Here is a 19,272-nt window from a genome sequence, read left to right as displayed (position 1 = left end):
AATAATTAGAATCTATACATGTAAAATTATAACATATTTATTAATTTTCCATGTATAGACTCTTGTTATTGGGGGGTCTTTTTAAATTCAGGGTCAACTTAGATTTGAATAAATATGGTATTTTCTATTTTTAACCAATGACTGCCCAATGTAAAATACGTGAACAGTCCAAGGAAGTAAGCAAGAGAGAGAAGGAACCCAGGTTTCTGTTCTGGCTGATTTGTTTTAATTGCTAGGACAAGGGTTTTTGACCTTTTTTAGTAAGTGTATCCCTGGTGGCCGGACATGGAGCAAAGGTGGGGGGGAGGCAGCTGGACACAGAATTGCTGCCCTCGCCCTCTCTCCCCTCTCCCTGGCCCCGCTCCTGGGAGGCGGAGGTGTGGGGTGGTGGGTGGCAGTGCTCCATCCCTGCCTGCCCGCGCGTACCCCCTAGGGCTCTCCCAAGTATCAACCCGTGTGCTAGGATATTAGGGAAAAGATAGTGTTAGTGACACCACTGCCCCTTACTCTTTATTTGTGAGCTGAATTCAGTACTGTTGATGCGAGTTAGGTGTGCTTAGAGAAGCTCCAATAGATTGAGTCCTCTGGGACCTAAGCCATGCATTGTAAGTGCTCTTCCTTTATGTTATCCAGAAGTTTTGCATCTGGCACTATCCATTCATCTTTTACTGTAGGAAAACCTCAGCAAGGGATGCCCTTATTGACTGAATGTTCTCCTTTGTAAAGGACAGAACAGCAACATTCCAAAGAATGATTATACGTGAGAAGTAAATGAGAAAATTTGCTCTCCAAATGGCCTGATAGCTGATATTTGTATTGCAGGAGCTGCAGGTGCCAATATGGAGGCATCTCTAGTTTTTTCTCCTGCATCTTTTATTCCACAATCCATAATGACAAACTTGACCATATACATTATGGGGCGGGCTATAAATCTTCTAGAGGTAAGTCTGGTTTTCCTCCCATTCAGGGGAAGCCTGGAGTATTGAAACAGAGATAAACCATTTCTACTTCTAAGTACCAATTTCTTAATCAAGCTTTGCTTTTTTCTTGAGGTTATTGAATATTTTATCCTTCTGGCCCTTCATGCAGGGATAGGAAAAAAATCTTTTATTCTACAGGCTGATTTTGTACTGAAATTTATAACCATTTCCCCTGTATTAATGTGACATTCAACCTAAATAAACCCTGGTCCTCTTATGTACCTGGCTCATTAGATGAGTCTCTAAGGCCCATCCAGCTCCCATTAAAGTCAATAGAAATCTTTCCACAACTATAGTGGAAGCAGATTAGACTCCAGCATAATTAGTCTTTTAATTTAAGGGGAAGAACACTGTGCTTTTGTTGCTGAAGTCCCAGCGTTAAGTCCACGCTGACATCTTGTGATGGATTTATTACAAAGGGGTGATGCTTAAGCAACATATTGTCTTTAAATTGTATCCTCAGTTACTGGAGTTTGAGTTGTATGTTAGGTTTGTAGAATATTTAGTGCCAATGAAGATGCATATGAAGGAAACAACTCAGGTGAATTTTCAGATTTCAAGTTAAGTTGGCAACTGGAAACAAACTTGAAATTTATCTATAGCACAGAATAAAGGATGCATCATTTTATAATCAGGGCTACTAGTTGTCACTTACTAAATTGGAAGTAGCCAGTATTCACAGTCCATGCTTTCAATGGATTACTATCATATTGAAAAAGGAATATTTCTTCAGTATACTGCCTGATATAGTAAGGTAGTTGTATCATGGGAGTTAATACTGAAAAGTGTCTAACATTGGATACTACCCAAGTGAGACTTGAATTTGATGGACCACACTCTGACCTTGCATGGCTAATTCTTTGTTCCTATTAGAGCCTGAGTACTAAGTTTTGTGACTTTAGATCCAGGTTGTCAGTTAAATTTCTATTTCCTAAGAATGTGCATATTTGTAGCCATCTCTTTGTAGTGTTTTAAATGCAGCATGTGTTTCCCCAGCTTGGTGTACGGTTAGAGAATGCAGAAGATCTCATACAGACGATATTTGGCCAACAATCTACTTCTTTCAGTGAATACTTGTTTTCAACTACTGACGAAAGAAACCCCAAATCAGAAATTCCTGTGGAAATAGCTAGAACAGCCAAGCAGAAGAGACTGACTTCAAAGAAATACAGTGCTGGAGAACGTCTTGTGACTAAGGCTGGAAAATCCAAGTTAAGTAAAGCAAAGCAGAGTTGCCCAGGTGGAAAGTATAATAAGATGAGTGAATTAGTGAAAAAGGTAAGTGATTCTGCATCACCTACTAAAAGTCATGCCAGTCTAGAGTTGTTTTTTTGCCTAATCAAGCACTGCTGAGCACTTTGTGCAGATGCTGATTCTTATGCAAAAATGGTATAGAATTTTACTATTAGGCAGTGGTTAACGTATGCTCTGCACAGGTATTAATAACCACGCAAGGTGCAAGGAAATAGAGAATCAGGCCCTCAATCTTTTTTGGAAGACTATATGAATCAGAGCTTTGATTCTGAAGCAGACATATGTAACAAGTGGGTGTCCCAGGGCCGGTCAGATCCTTGCCCGCTCACTTGTCTCTGGGAAAACCACCCACCTAGCTCACCTGCCACACCTTAATGACAGTGATTGAAAGATGTCAATTAGGCAGGAAGGGCATTTACCTGCCCTGATGCCAAAGGCCCATATACATGGCTCCAAACTCCCCTGTACCATGTCCCATGTCTTGCAGATGACATCCATATTCCCCTAGTGCCTCACACTGTGACCCAAGCTCCAGAACCTCACATGGGATTCTCACTCCCCACTGGAGCTTGCAGTCACTGTGCCCTAACACTGGACTCTCCCTCAGTCCATTACTCAGGGCTCCCAGCCCCTACCCATTCAGGGCTGTGAGCCTCCTCTCAGTTCAGGGCTCCAAGCTCCATTCCCTGCCCTACATTGGGCTACAATCCCCTTATCCCTTCACCCCAAGAGCTTCACGTATAGCTCCCCACAGGCTCAGGGCCCCACCCCCCTGAAGCCACACACTTGGCTCCTTAATGCAGCCTCAGATCTTGCAGTAAGTCTGGGTGCTGTCTCTGGCCCCTTTACCTGGCCAGGACCCTGCCTCAGGTCTTACAGTGAGCCTGGGCCCTTGCTTTGTTCTTCAGGGTGTGCTCCCCTAGCCTTTCCCCTCCACAGGGTCACCTGCAAGGCAGCAGGGGCTGAGGATTTCTGGCTTCCCATACTCATCCTTCACTGGGGAGCCCCCAGGTGTGGCATTTTCTGCAGGCTGCCCTGCCACTGGCAGTCCGACCACACCTCATCCTCCCCAGCAGAGCGTAGTTTTAGATCATACCCCAGGACCAAGAGCCTCCAGCCGTCCCTATAGCTCCTGCCCTTACCTCCAAGATGTCATGAGCAGCAGCTTTGGCTACGCAGTGTTCTCTTAGTAGCTAGCAGCAGATTGCTGGCTTTGCTGCTCAGGGTCCTGCTCTTATAGTGAACAGCTGGGCCCTGTTTCTAACCAGGTAATTATGTCTGTTTGGAAGAATAGCCAGCTGCAGGCTGCCTTGCTTCTGCCCACACCCCTAGAAGTAGCAGAGCACACCCTATACTCTGTTACATTATACATAACAGCAATAGCAGAAGCGTTCATGTTGTGGTCCTGTCAGATTTTAACAAATTTGCAGATTCTGCTAAATACTTGTCATTAACAATTTCAGACAAGACACAAGGAGAAGATGATGAAAAAGAATACAAGCTGTCTGTACTCTGGGCTTCCTTCCATGATATGAGTCATGATCTTGTTCTTACTGATTTCTTTGGGTGCCTATACATATGCATAGAGGCTGCTCAGATGCACTGTAATTACAGCGTGTTGGAGCAGACTCGATTAATCAAGTCTGCTGAAGCATGGTAATTACTGCACTCCAGCTGACTCCAGTGTCACATGCATGAGCATCCCCATGCTGAAAAATGGTGGCAGGGGCGCTTTAACTGAAGCTCTTTCAGGGAGCTTTAAAGTGCCCCATCACCATTTTTCAGTGCAGGGGCACTGATACATGTGACGCTCCAGGCACTTTCGCAGAGCCACTCTAATTAAAAGCACACCCCCGCCCCTCTTGGAGCACATGTATAAATGCCTTTTTTGTCCACTGACTTCAGTTAGGACATGAGCAGGCCCTTAATATTGAGCTTATGAGACGTGCCCTGGTGCTTTTCATTATGCCTGTGGTTGTGTATGCTCTCTGAGCTACAGTGGCATCTCTTTTCTTCACTGACCAATGAACTGAAGACATTTGCAGCAAGTTGTCTTCCAGGCAAAATTGGCCAGTAGGTTGGAAGACTGGCTGAAAGCGCTGATGTACAGTTTTATTTCAAGTTCCCCTTTCCAAAGGGAAGTGATTTAGAATGAGTTCTTAAAACAGGTGTGGTATAACACCTTGATAGACAGCACAGAATATGGCTATATGTTAATCTGCATCATAGTCTATAGCAGGCAGTGTTCATTAAGAAACTTAACACCTATCGGGAGGCTTGGTGTGGATATAGCGGTAAAGTCATTGTTTTTTATTATCATATTGACTGTGTTTTATTTAATACAGACTTAGGTCAAACATTCTTTTATTCAAGTGCTTAATTTTCAGTATGAACTAGTGCTACTAAAATTGACAGTGACTGCCACATGTTTAAGATTTATACATTAAGATTTAAGATTAGTGCATGTGAATGTTTGCATGACAGAGGCCTTTCTTTTCACTCCCATGGATTACAAATTGAAATCTGTAAGAACCTACAGCAAACACAAGGTAAAGGAAGCAAAAGGTTAAAAAAAATCTTAAAACAAAGAAATAAACAACCTCCCATTCCCAAAAAAGTAATTCACAAAAATTTCAGGACATTGAAAAGTTGTTGAAAAATTTCAAATTTTGACAAAACACAGGAGAAACAATGTTAAACAAATCAGTTTAATCAGTTCTATTAGAAATACTGTACTATACATGAACATCTTCAGAGTGTTGAGGAGAAACATCAAACAGATTTTCATAGCAGTAAGGAACCATATTCCCCAAGTAGATTGACACTGAGCATTTTCTTAGTACATTTATCTGGGGGAAATGGCTATGTTTTGGGGACAGGAGTATGCTGAAATTGATATGGCAATAAGCAAAGACTAGCAAGTTGGAGTGGCAAATAGTGCTACCATAGAATGTGAGCTTTATTCACAGTGGAAATAATTAAAAAAAAAAAAAAAAAAATTCCAGCAGGGTTTGGGGGCTGTGTTGTCCCAAATTTTCCAGCTCCCCATAGCATTGTTTGTAGCTGATTCAGTAAGCCTCAGTGTTTTAGGAGAGGAGTCCTGTTCCTCCATTATTTTAGTCATTTTCAGTTGGAAACGAATGAAACTTGCTCCTGGCTGGAAGCAGATGGTCAGTATGTGAGTTGGAGCCAATGTGATGCCATACAGGATGCTGCATGCCTGCTAACCAGGGTGTGATGGAGGCTTAGAACCTTTATGGAGGGATAAGATGCAATCTTCCTACCTCCATATGCCTCTGATTAATAATATGAACTGTACTGCAAATGTGTTTGATGTGGGTTTAAAAGGTATTTGGTATAAATATCTCCTCCTTCTAAGCATCTTTGTATCGCTCCATGTCAGTTCACTGATCGGCTGGGACGAAAGAAGGAGTTGAAATGTGAACTAAGCATAAAGATCTTTGGAAATGAACTCAGCTTTTTGGACTGTGAAGATATAAGAAAGAAAGTGAAGCATTATTCCCTGAACCTGGCGGAACTAGCTGTCAAGCTTCTAAAGGTAAAAGTGACTACTTTACCATTTGAAAGTGGGTGCTTTGAGCTATGAGGATCACAGCCTATTATTCTTTTATATCAAACCGACAGAGCATTTTTCAGAAACCCTAGGACTTAGGAAATATATATGATTTAAACTAGGTAGGACACGTTATGCTTTGAATAGCAGCAAACAGGGCTATGAACAGAATTTGTCCTAGTCTTAATTATTTTTATCTTGGTCTCCTGGTATGAAATAGTTCATATTTCAGAGCAAAATAACACATAGTTTTTAAACTCACATAGGATGTGGTCTAGCTGTATTGGTGCCTTTTCTAGAGATGGGCTTGTTTTTCCACTTCCAAATTCAGCTCGGTGAAAAAGCCCTGTCAAGGAAAGGGAATGTTCTGGAAAATCTACACTGAATGGTTTCATCCCAAGCCTAAATCTGGAAAAATTATTGTAGGCTGACTTCCTGGTAGCAATTCTATGTTGTTTTATTTACCATAGGGTCAAGAGATCCAGTTTAATAAAAGACTGAGTTTGGCCACTGAAGAACTGCTCTTCCCAGCAATTTCAGGTTTTCCAGTTCAGTTGGTTTTAAATGCCTCTGCAGCAATCAATGTAAAAATCAAAGGGGATGTGGATTTCAAGCACCGATCAAATTTTTTCATTAATGGATATATCAAGCCAAGGTATGCTTTGGTTAACAGAGACCAGATCTGTTTAATTCAGGTACATTGTTACATATGTTTCTTACTTCCCCACATTTCTGACAGCAAGGAAACATGGGGATGTTTTAGGTACAAATTCCATATGGAGCAGCAGAGTTGATCAATTAGGAAATCCTTGGTGATTTCCTTCCATGATCACTGTTGTGCTATATGTTGCTATATTCTCTTTCCTGACTGTTTGATTTTAAAACCTGTCTTGCTGCCTCTTTGTCAACCATGTTCTTTAGTCATCCTAGCTAGAATATCTATAAGGCACTTCCTACAGGCTTGCAGGTGGGTGATCACATGAGTTGTTTTTTCTGTTGTAGATAACTTTCCTTTGGATTTTATAAGGCTGTTCATTCTCTGTGGAGTGGAGCCACAGGGCAGCCCTGGCATCGGCTCCGGGTAGCCGCAGTGAGAAGGGCCTGGCATCAGCGAGGGAAAGTGGCCAGGTCCTACTTTTTCCCTGCCCCCAGCAGCTTCTGCTCAGCTACCACCACCACTGCTCATCATGGCTGGGTGGGTTTGGAGTGGCACTGCAGGGACCGTGACACCCTATGTAGGGTGGGCCAGGGCAGTGTCTTCAGCCTGGGGCACAGACCTTGCAGGCACAAGTCCCAGCTGGGCTCTATGGGGCCAGGGCTGGTAGTGGTGGCAACAGCTGGAAGGAGCTGCCACCACCATGGCTGCCAGAAAATGGAGTTCAGCCGCAGAAGTGCCCCAGCTCTTCTGTGCACCTGGGGGTAGCGGGACACGCCACAGGCCATATGGTGCCTGGGCCAGACGGGACCAAGGGACCTATTTGTGGGCTGGACAGAGTTCTTCTGTTGGCTGCATCTGGCCCACCCCTGCTCTAAATGGTGTTGGAGAATGGAGTCTCCAGTCTCAAGGGCTAAGGATGGAAATTCAAAAAGACTGAGCCTGAATTGATTCAATCTTTGCAGGTTAGTCTAACCTGTCTAGATTGAATCAGTTTGCCAACTGCACAGACATTCTGTCAGGACTGAGGAAATGCTGGCACATGCCTGCAATGACTTGGGCCAGGAGACAAGTGGTGGCAGTGCTAGGGAAGTTTGGGTGGTGATGACCCCCTCCAAGCCCCGGCACCACCACTTACTCCGTGCAGTCCGTGGCAATGTTTGACCCACTGGAGTTGAGGGGTGGGGCCAGCTCTAGGGGACTGGAGCAGAGAGCCCAGCCCAGCAAGCATGCTGGGATGCTGGGGGACTCTGGTTTAAGTTAAACTAGGAAGGAGTCTGGGACAGACATAGCATAAACCGGTTTGAGCTCAATCAGTTAAGTCTGATAATACATTCAGCCAGGTTCATCTCAAACTGGGTTTTATGCACTGAACTTCTGTTCTGTTACAGGTTGAAACCAGTTTCTGATCACTTAAACTGGTTTATGTGTAATGTCTGTCCCTAGCCAAGGGGACTGTAGTATAGGGCATAGTTTATGTACTTTTTAATTGTATGAGACTTTTCCATTAGAATAATTAAACCAAAAATATTCCTTCTCTCTGTTTTTCCTGCCACCCTATTAACTCAGGAGAGAAGTTCTAATCTGAATCCAAGTTGTACACTTCTGGTATTTGTCTTGCATTTTCACATAATCCATCCATTATTCAACAGTTCTTCCAAAGCAGCTGCCTGAAAACAGATGTTGGTACAAATATTTTTTCTTTGTGCTGTTTTTTGTTTGTTTGTTTGTTTTGTTTTTTGTCCTGGATTTTTTGTGCATGCTGGATGTAGATCTCTAGCAAGTCTACAAAATCCTTCCACTAGTAATAAAATGTGGTAAACCCAAGTATTTCATCCTTCTTCTGAGACTATTCAATAAAACTGCATGCTGACTTATTCCTGAATGTTGGTACATATCACATTAGTTTTGCAAGATTTTAAAGATATTTTGCAAACATTTGAAAACAGAACTATTAGTTTGATGTTTAACTGGTGTCACTGGAAATATATGCTGCCATGTACATTCTTACCTGACTCTGTCCTAGGCACAGAAAGTTGTTTTTGACTTGTTTCCTTTACCTTTGCTATATTGTATACAGGGAACTTTTTACCCTAGATAACTGAGTCCAGTCATTTTGCTTTCTCTCAAGACCTGCTGGTAAAATGCAAATTAGTGTCCAGCTACTATTTCAGCTTGCCTCAGACGAAAACTGTATGTTCATATGTTTGGAATATTTTCAATTGCTTAATAAGACAGAACATCCACTCTAATTTTAAAGTTAACAGTAAAAAGCATGTGGCATCAAAAAGGAGATACTTGTTACAGGGAAGAAGAAGCCTGTCCTTTTAGATAATGATCTTGGCAACAAAAACGGTATTTTTCAAAGGAAACTGTGGTTTGTTGTTCATTTGTTTTTTTTGGCATCCTTCGGCAGTGCATTTATCCAGATTTCTACCCAAATGGGAACTGTGGGGATTCTGGGAAAAGCTGGCTTGGCCTGGGTAACTGGCATTAAGACATCAACCAGCCTGGATGGAGGAATCCAGGTAAAAAAAGGACAAGAACTTAAAGCATTTTTGAATACCCCTGAAGAATCCATGGAAATAATTGATTTCAGGTAAGACCAAATGAGTACATCTTCCAGAAAACACTAACAGTGATCCCATTGCAGAATCAGAATTTAACTAGAAGGGTTGTGAGCAATGCAATAGCTAACATTTGAATTCAGTTTTCTCTTATAGATACTATGAATATACTTTAGCAGTAAGCAGACAGTTGCAGTCTAACTTAGATGGCAGTAGAAAGCTGCCAGCCAAAAATAAAAGCAGCTGGAATTACACAGGTATGATTATATTGCTTCACTAGAAATTTGTCCATGTTCCTATCAGAATGCAATACTAGCTTGCTGACTTTGCTTTACAGGATTTTTTAGAGTTATGACAGTAATGAACTGCTGCTATCCCCCAAAATATTTTTCCTCTTTCTTTCTTATTATTTTCCCTGACAACAATGCTCTGTTTTCTCTGAAGCTTTAACATTCAAGGAGCCTGTGTATCAGGGAATTATGTTAGTGCAGCAAAAACAGATCTATTCCCGCAGATTTAAAAAACTTTAAGTATCAAAATAAGTAGCATCATTTGATAGACCATAATTATTTGAGTTGTGCCTGTACTCTTCTAGTAAGTGTCTACTTATATTCCTGAATATATTGGGTAAAGGATGCTTCATGAAATGCTGCCTCAACAAATTCCAGATGTTAAACAGATAAAGTGTTTGTGCTAATGAAAGCTGGGCTATTTAGTTTGTATATCCAGCTTTTTTTGTTTTCTTCCAACCTTCAGATTTGATAGTCCAGTGGAAAATTCTTTGATCAGAAACATATCTGGATGTGATCACACATTATAAGCCACATGCTCTGGCCACTTGGAAGTTATGGCAGATTTATGAAAGGTTTACAGCATACGGATTGTTACTTTTGTATCGTGTCTTGCTTTTGTACCCTTTGCTATACTCTATGATATGCAGGCAGACCAGTTGTGAGCTACAAGGTGGTAGAATTAGTATTTAAAGTACTCTCTCCTTTTAAGATCATGAGCAGGTTACTGGTTTAATTTTGTTTCTGAAAGCTAAGATGGATCACATTTCATTGATCTTTGAAAGAATGAGGGCCAAAATCAAGCAATTTTCTCTCTTTATTCTACCAATTAAATAAGTTAGAGGCTGTGTTGTGTTATATACTTCAAGTTTATTAACCTGTATTTTGGACCCAATGCATTTTCTGCATTTATTAAGTCTTGTTTGCCACTCTTGTTATGACTTATAGCTTTGGATTTAACTGTGGTTGGGATTTAGATTTTTTTTTGATAATAGCTTGGAAGTAATTTTTCTTCCTATAGGTGCATAGGTCCACATCATGGACCTAGCACTGCACGTTAAGTAAACTGGCTGCATTGTCTGGAGGTCTGTAGAGAATAGTAAGGTTTATTGGAAGATTGCATAGTCTTTTGTGGGGGAGGCCAGTTTCTGAACACCTGCCTAGGCCAAATTGGATATCCCCTGTCTCGTTTCACTCATCCTGTGTGAGGAAGTCACATCAGTTCTATCTTCACCCTCATGAGAGCAATCAGGAAAGGAAAAAGGAAAGTTCTGGTGCTTTTTCTGCTAAAGAAGAAAAATTAGGAAGCTCTAGTTCAGGTTCTATGGTTTAGAGGTCAACATGTAGCTTGTCTGCAAGCTAATTTTCAGAGTAGTGCAAAAATAATGAACATTTGAAGGAGGACAGCTAGTGCCAAATGCACATAACCTTTCCTACCCTCAGCACCTAGTATTTACATCTTGGAATAAACTTCAGCAATTGTACTTAAATAAGGTCTTAAATAATTAAAAAATTACTGTACAATAGAATTCAATTGATGTCATGTGCAGGGATCCAGGTTTTTCATTCACCATGGAAAAATGCGGTAAAACCCAGATTTTCTCCTTTTCAGGAGAAAAACATGGGAAATGATGGGTTTTTCCTTGGAGGTTCGCAGAGTCCCATCCTGCAAGGGGCTGATGGGAGCAGGAGTAGGGCGTTCAGGCAGGGAGTGCCATCAACACATACACATGCACATAGGGAAGGGGGAGACCTGGCTCCTCGCTGCTGCATGCACTTGGGGGGGGGGAGGGCACGGCGTGCGAGGCATGTGCCCCCCAAATCTGTGCACAGAGCAGGTATGGGTTGCCCACTGCAGGTTTGGGGTTCCCCACCTTGCTGCCCTCCTGTCAGGGCCTCTGCAACCCCTGGGTCAATTCCCAAGCCCCTGGGGTGATTCCCCAGCTTTCTGATCATTCCCCCAGCTCTTCCCAGGGGGCACGGGCCCCTGGATCTCTGCACTGGGTTTCAGCAGCCTGCAGCAGCAGCCTGTTGAAACCCCACAAGCAGATCAGGGGCCTGTGCCCCCCAGGAAGAGCAGGGGGAAGCAATCAGAGAGCTGGGGAATCAAACCAGTAGCTAGATGTCAATACCAGAGCAGTCCCCGTCCCACCTATTGTCCCTCCATCTCCTGAGTTTGTTTAGCTGTAAGCAAACCTGCTTTGAAACTTAAAACATTTTGAAAGCTTCAAAATATTTCAAGTGCCCTCATTTTGTTTCAAAGCTGTTTCGAAGCCTTTTGTTTCATTTCGATTTTGCTGTTTTGAGCTCGAAATAAGTCGAAATAGCTTTGAAATGAAGCACCCATTGAAATGTCATGCAGCCCTTCTGGCAGGGCAAGGAAGCTGCAGGTGCAGAGTGAGGGGCACCAATGGGGTGAGGGGGGCTGTGGGTGGGGAGTGATGGATTTTGGGGGTTTTAATCAGAGAATCCACAAATTTTTTTTATCAGAGAATTTTTTATTTTTAAACAGAGAAAATCAGGATCCCTGGCCATGCATCATGACAGTTTCAACTTTATAAACCCTTTCATCCAAACCAGAGCTTGTATTCCCTGTCATGTTACAAAAAACCATTCTGGTCTCATGGCAAGAACCAAAATTACATTTAAAAAAAAGCGTGGAGGTTCAGAAATGAATTCAGTTACCTTAAATTAGGGTGAACTAGTTGCAGTTTTATCTAGTTCTCAGCATCTCCCCCTCTACTTTTCCCCATGCATAGAATTCTCCTTTGTGGATTTGCGTTCTCCCTGGTTTTGAATGGAAAACTTGCTGTGCGGATTGAGAGTAAGACCAAGTGGATGGAAACTCTACATAGCACCACTTGTCTTCAAGTCAGTTAGCAAATAGAAGCAAGAAACCCTGCTCTTCTTGTCAGTGCATGGCTTAGGCCAGAATTATTGTTGTCAGTTGTGAATTTACTGCTTTTAAATTTCCCAGTTCAGTTTACATTTTTTTCTTTATTATTATATATTTCTCTCCTTTTTGCTTGTGACAGCAGCTACCTTCTCTACAGGTAATGCACTTTCTCTCCTCTCCTGAAGTCAGTAGTGTTGCACAGAGGTGTAGCAGGGCAACTCTGTGCCTGAGGCAGGCACAAATGCTTGGGGCAGCATGGGCTGCACCCCTGCTGATTGCATTGGGACAATGAATTGTTGTTGCAGTGGTGGCTATTTTTGCACAGTCCTACAAAGGCAGTGACTGGGATGCTGTCCTGGTCACCCCCTCTTCAGTTACACTACTAGAGTTGCACTGAAATGAGTCCTGAGAGCATTGGGCCCTCTGTGTGGGGTCTACATCTAAATTAGAGTATGGATTGTTCTGCATCTCTTACAGGCAAATTTAGACTGCTAATACACAGTTTATGCACCAATTAAGTCCCTTTCAAGACTTATTTTGACTGCATAAGCAACATAAAGCTTTTGTGTTGGTCTTCTGCAAAATAGCTTGCTGCTTTTCTGAATACAAATACCTTCTTGATCCCAGAAGAACTTTAGCTTTTTTATATTTTATACCTAGGAGAAAATTACACTGAATTAAAGACAAGCCAATACATTGTTGTGTAAAATTTACAGCTGTGATAAGATAAAGGTCTATATGCATTTCTTTATTATAGCTCTAAAATTTACCTCACAACAGCTGATGGAATGGAAAATATTGATGGTTTCCAAGACCGTGTAGAAAGCAAATCCTGCACTAGTGAGGAAGGTAGGTCTGTTCGTATAGCATTTGTCATTTTTTCATTAAATTAACGTGTAGGGAAATCTTCACCAGGGCCTACAGCAAAAGTTTTATGCAACAGAGAATTCCTTTCTCATCACATTACTTCAAAATAGGCTACCTGCTTGCAATGTTTATCTGATAGCTGGTATGTTTTCTTTGTTCATTCTCTTCTAACTGAATGCAATGCTGTTGTGTTCCACCAGTATCCAAGATTATTGGCTGGCAATTGTGTTCTGAAATGTCTTACCCTGACTCAACCAGTAGTTTGCCTTTCCCACTTTCTGGGCCCGTGAAAGCATCTGTAACATTAACAAAGCAAGATAGAGGTCTCCAGCAGTACCTGATGGAAGCAGCTTATAATTATGTTTCTCAGGTACAGTTACACCATTATTTATGCTGTATGTGGTAAATGAGTTAATTTTTTTAGACCAGCGATTCTCAACCAGGGTGCCTCAACCCTGGGGTGCCTTGATCCTTACTGGGATGCCATGGGGTATTGCATAATGTTAGCACTGTAAGATATGCAAGCAAAGTAATCCCAGAGACTTTCAAATAGCAGTCCATAGTGTTAAAAATTTCTGACCTGTTGTAGTCTTTCAGCAATTAATAAGAATTGCTGTATTAATAAGAATAAGAATTGCTATATTATTTTTCTGTAGTAAAAAATACAGTGAAAATGAAGAGCTGACACTTTCTGAGGCACTTTTACATGTTCAGTGGAACGGCGGTGCTTTAGTTAGTGTGTCTCTGAGAGCTGCTCTAATTAAAGTGCTGCAGCATCTCGTGTATCAGCATCCCTACATTTCAAAATGGCAGTGAGGGCACTTGAACTAAGGCTCATTCAACAACCTTTAGTTCGAGCGCCCCTGCCACCATTTTGAAGCATGGGGAAACTGATACATGAGATGCAGAGCCTGGCTGAAGCACGGTAATGACCATGTTCCAGCAGACTCAATTAATCGAGTCTGCTCCAATGCACTGTCATTACAGTGCATTGGAGCAGCCTCTGCACTCACGTATAGGCATCCCTTGAGTCTCAAAAGGTTGAGAATCATTGCTTTACTTTGTAGTGTATAACAGTGTTAAAGTATGTTGTATGTCCAATTTGTTATCAACCTCGAGCAGTAGTTCTCAATTATAAGCCATTTCATCACTCTGAAGTTTGTGACCCAAACTCTGGTCAACCCTACTTCTGGACCAAGCCCATCCAGAACAATTGAATATATGCAGGTCTCATGTTCCCCAAAAAAGGTCACAAACTCCAATTTGGGGACCACTGATCTGGAAATTCAGGCCTCTTTAGATGGGAAAAAGTGGTGTGGGAAACTATTTGTGGTGGCTAAATATTAGTATACTTATTTAAAAGGCAGGGCACAGAAAGGTTAAGTAGTAGTCCGAGTCTCCTTGTGTGGCCTGGGCAAGAGCTTGGAGTAGAACCCAGAATGACTGAACTGGTGCCTTGGCTGGGCATGGTGCCTCTCACTGATACCTGATCTATACTTTCACAGTGTAAAACAGATTTATAACTAAATCTCATTAAATCAGTAGTAACCCTTAACTTTTACCAGATTGATACTTGCTAAAGAAAGCCAACCAAAGCTAAATTCATTTTAAGTAGGCGTTAAATAGACTCAAGTGAATATACCTTAGGGGTATGCACCAGCTGAACTAAATTATTTTTAACTTGATTTAGCCTTTTTGCATGTACAAGGCCTAAAATGAAGGTTTATTGCCCTTTGGGAGAGATAACAAAGATTTCTCTTTTTTCCAAGGACAGTTTTTTAGCTCCTATTTTGAAATGCAAGGTTATCAACAGGGATCTTGGTTTTCTCTGTTTAAAAATCCTAAATTCTCTGAGTAAAACCCCTCAAATCCATGTTTTCTGTGATTAAAATCAAACACCACTATTTATGTAGGTATCAGTTGAACACAATGTTTTATTGATATATTTACAATTTTAAAGCAATTTGGAAGCCTAGCAGTAACTCAATCATTATAATAAAATGAATTCTAAATACCTACATATTTTGGTGTTTGATTTTGTTTTTTTAATCATGAAAAATCAGAGCTCCCCCTTTCCCCTTCACTCAACAACATTGAGAGGGTCCAGAGGAGGGCCACCCGCATGATCCAGGGACTACAGGGAGGGTCTGCCCTGTAGTCCCTACAATGAGAGACTGCGGGACCTGAACCTGTCCAGCCTTCACAAGAGAAGGCTGAGGGGGGATTTGGTGACCATCTGTAAACTCACTAGGGGGGACCAGAAGGGTTTGGGGGAGACCTTGTTTCCCCTAGTGCCCCCTGGCATGACAAGGAATAATGGCCACAAGTTGTTGGAGAGGAGGTTTAGATTAGACATCCGTAAGAACTACTTCACGGTCAGGGCGGCTAGCATCTGGAACTGACTTCCAAGGGAAGTGGTGCTGGCTCCTACCCTGGGGGTCTTTAAGAGGAGGCTTGATGCCTACCTGGCTGGGATCATTTGAGCCCAGTTTTTTTCTCCTGCCCAGGCAGGGGGTCGGACTTGAAGATCTACAAGGTCCCTTCCGACCCTACTTCTATGATTCTATGACCAAGACATGTGGCTGTGGCTGTGGCTCCTACTGCTTTGTGGCACTGATATGCCAGTACCCTGCCCCCGCCCCTTCCCATGCCATTGCTTCTCACTCCCAACCCACAGCCTTCCCAGCCTTGCCAATGCCCCTCACTCCTAATCCACAACCTCCTGGACCTTCCAGTGCCCTTCACTCCTGACCCACAATCCCTTTCCCTCCCCATCCCAGTGTGTGAGGAAGGGGGTGGGTGTGTGGGCGGGGGGGGGGAGGTGTCAGCACAGGCGACATGTATTGAGAGGGGTGGGGGGACACCTACCTACCTCCCAGATTTCTGCACCTACAGCAGGGCACAGGGCTACACCTGGACTGGACTGACTCCAGGCAGTTGTCGCCTCTGCAGCCCAGCAGGCAAGGCCTGGCATGGGAGGGAGTGCTGCACCACCATGGCTGCCATGGTGAGGCGTGGTGGTGGTACAGAATTGTACCCCCTGCTGCTGCCAGGCAGGCAGGGGGCACCTCACTTTGGCTGTGGTGTTGCGGCACTCCCTCCCACGCCAAGTCCCACCTGCTGGGCTGCAGAGGCGGCTTCTGCCTAGAGCTGGTTCATCCAGTCTGCAGCCCTGTGCCCCACTGTGGGTACAGTAATCTTAGAGGGAAACATGCCCCCCTTCCCCTGACACATGTTGCCTGTGCCCCCTCGACCTCCCGATGTCACCTATCCCCCATTTCCCTCCCCCAGTTGACTGACTTGGAGGGAGCTGCAGGAGGTACTCTCTACCACACTGCCTGGATGCCATGTGCATATGTGTTTGCACACATGTGTGTGGCTCCCCATGTTCTGCTCCACCCAGCCTTCGCAGGCTGGAACTCCACTAGCCTGTAAGGGGAAACCCTTTAAAGGAGAAAATCCATATTTTGGTGCATTTTTCTTTGGCAAATTGAAAAGCTGGACCCCTACCTTATTACTGAATTTTTAAAAAAATGAAACATGGACTTCAGGAAATTGCTTTGTATGAGTGTTTTCCTAGTAGATGCGTTGTATTTGGAAGATGTAAAACTGGTTAGAAGTGTCCTCACGTGGACAAAACCAGGAAAACTTAGCCATCCACATTTAATGAAATGAAGGAACAATAAAGCGATCAGGGTAAGAGCAACCAAAAGGATGGGAAAACACTTCTGAGTTGAAATTACTCATGTCAAAGATGTGCCTGAATCACACCCCTCCCCCCAACAGGTAGCCCAACATTTCCTGGTAGCCAAGAGGAATGCCAGGGAAAACAGGGTGAACTGTTTGTTTCATGTACCAAACTCTAATATCATAAGAGGACTCCATGCTTGTAAAAAAATAACATGACTTCTTATTAAGAGAACTATTTATAGATGTTCTGCAATGATAACTAGGATTTAAACTATGTGCATATAGTTAACTTCTTTGTGCCTCCTGCAGTCTTTCTTCATACAACCTCTGCTCCTCCAGGTTGATAAAATATTAGCACAGCCATTTGGCATTTGTGACCTATGGCACTGTGAAGAATTTCATGGGTAAATACTATGGATTGGGACTTTCAGACCTTGAGCTGAGTTAAATGCAGAGACAGCCTAAACTTACTGGCACAGCCATAGACAGTATAGCTTCTTTTGGACTGCCCTTTGTTCTCAGTTAGTCATGGATTTATTACTGAATTATACAGCTTAGCATTAGAAACCAAATATTGACTATTGCCTCCCACTTTATTTTCAGCAAAATTTATGATATTTTTTCTCAGATTTGTTTATGAATCAAAATTGCAATATTCTAATGCCCAAATCTGTCATGATCAATGACAGCCATTGACGTTATTAGGAAAATATAAACTATTAAGAGTCTTGATTAAAGTAACTGAAAAGGCTTAAGTGAATTAGGCTTAAACTGAAAAGCTTAGATCTTAACGTGGACCTTATATCCAACTGCCCCCAAATTTTGGCAGGGCTCAGCGTATTTGTAAGAGGTGTTCATTCTATTGTGAACTGTGCAAGCGTTCAGATGAAAATTCCTAATCTAGCACTGGACACAGAATAGAAAATTCAGCCTCTTGTTTTGGTAACGTGTGTGTGAGTTAAACACTTGGAATGAAAAAATAAATAAACTTCAAATGACTTGGGGATGAGAAATGGAAATGTTTTATAGAGGAGTTAAAGAAGCAGATTTGAGTTCTCAGCATAGCAATGAAGCCATGGAGTGATTCTGTGTGTTGGATTTAATTTTGTATGCGGTACCACATGCAAAAGTCATTTTCATTTTTTCCTAGGAAGATTCTTGGATACCAAGTGAAGCTGTCGTTCATTTCTTTTTTGGGACTCCAAAGTCAGACCTGAAACGGGATGTTGGTATTGAGCTAAATGTTAATGTTCCACAGAAGAAATTCCGAATTCAGTTCATACAACCGAAGAAAAAAATCCAAATGGATGGTAGGTGTTTCAGTTAAGGGACAGATCTTCAGGTAGTGTCAGTCAGGAGTGTTATGCTATTATTTACTGTTTAACTATGACATTGTTAAAAGTATGTTGCAATTTTAAACAGGATGTTGGGATATATTTTTATACAAGACATGGTAAAAGTGAAATTTTATTGTAACTGCATATGCAACCAAAAACGTAAGTTCCTGTATTTTTCTCTAAGGAAAAATTGAGTTCTCTAAGAATTCACGAATTGGACACCTGGAGTTGATACTAGATGATCAAGATGTATATTACATTAAGGTAGGTCCTCAGACCCAAAATTTCATAATGCAAATGAATACATAAATAGAGGAAGGATAACAAATAGCTTTCTGAAAGGACAATGAAATATACATTGAATTGTGTGACAAGAAATAATTAGGGTTTTTTTTGGTTTTTTTTGTTTTGTGTTTTTTTTTTACAGGTCCACATAGTGGTAAATCATTACTAAATTGTTTAACTCAGGGGTGGTTAGTCTCTGGCCCACAGGCCAGATGTGGCCCATGGAGCCATGGCATCTGGCCCACAGAACTCCCCACAGGTCAGGACATTTGGCAGCAGGGAAGCAGTGGCAAGTTAATACAGTCATGGTCCCCTGCTGCCAACCTCCCAAATCCCAAGCCCTAGAGGTGGCTGTGACCCCTTCCCTCTGTCTGGATCGGTTGGTGTTAGGCTGTGCCCCCTTCCTCTTCCAGGGGGCTGGGTTGGGGCCACATCAAGCCCCCTTCCCTTCTTGGAGCCAGAAGGGCTTGGAGCTGAGCTATCCCCCATGACCCTCTGTGCAGCTGGATAGGGCCCTGGGGTGCTGGATTGGAAGCACAAACCAGATGTGGCCTGGAGATGGACTGGACACTACCAATCTGGCCCATGGACACTACCAATCAGGCAAAAAGGTTGAGCATCACTGGTTTAATCTCTGCAAAGGAATAACTTTAAGAAAGGTTCCAATTTATTATTTAAAGTACTGTTGTATCATTCACATTTCTTGATTAAAATAATACAGACCTTTTCTGAAGTCAACTGAAGTCAGAAGGATGGATTCCTATAGACTTCAGCAGGCTTTGATTCTGTATGTGAATGTATATTCTAATCCCTCATGTTTTTCCAGATATGAAGGAGAGAGCCAGGCTTTAAGGGTTACAGCTAGTTGGAAGTATGA

General features: G+C 42.4%; 1 protein-coding gene across 5 annotated transcripts in view; it reads left to right on the top strand.

Moving 5' to 3' along the window:
- The window catches only part of APOLTP (apolipoprotein lipid transfer particle homolog), a 180,907-nt gene that overhangs the window by 66,811 nt on the left and 94,824 nt on the right, over nt 1-19,272 (top strand). For all 5 annotated transcript variants that reach the window (XR_016438623.1, XM_090023138.1, XM_090023140.1 and 2 more), the window contains 9 exons: nt 823-941; nt 1,977-2,258; nt 5,638-5,793; nt 6,279-6,463; nt 8,880-9,062; nt 12,974-13,065; nt 13,284-13,453; nt 17,924-18,083; nt 18,295-18,374. Coding sequence is in view for 4 of the 5 variants with exons in the window: in XM_090023138.1 (XP_089879264.1) it covers nt 823-941; nt 1,977-2,258; nt 5,638-5,793; nt 6,279-6,463; nt 8,880-9,062; nt 12,974-13,065; nt 13,284-13,453; nt 17,924-18,083; nt 18,295-18,374 (1,427 nt within the window). In the remaining variant the exon portion in view is untranslated. The remainder of the gene's footprint in view (nt 1-822; nt 942-1,976; nt 2,259-5,637; nt 5,794-6,278; nt 6,464-8,879; nt 9,063-12,973; nt 13,066-13,283; nt 13,454-17,923; nt 18,084-18,294; nt 18,375-19,272) is intronic.

The sequence above is a fragment of the Crocodylus siamensis genome, chromosome 12 (assembly GCF_052110815.1).
Source record: "Crocodylus siamensis isolate JL-2025a chromosome 12, ASM5211081v1, whole genome shotgun sequence".
NCBI lineage: Eukaryota > Metazoa > Chordata > Crocodylia > Crocodylidae > Crocodylus > Crocodylus siamensis.
The sequence above is the reverse complement of the archived record's forward strand: the minus strand, read 5'-3'. Positions and strand labels throughout refer to the sequence as shown.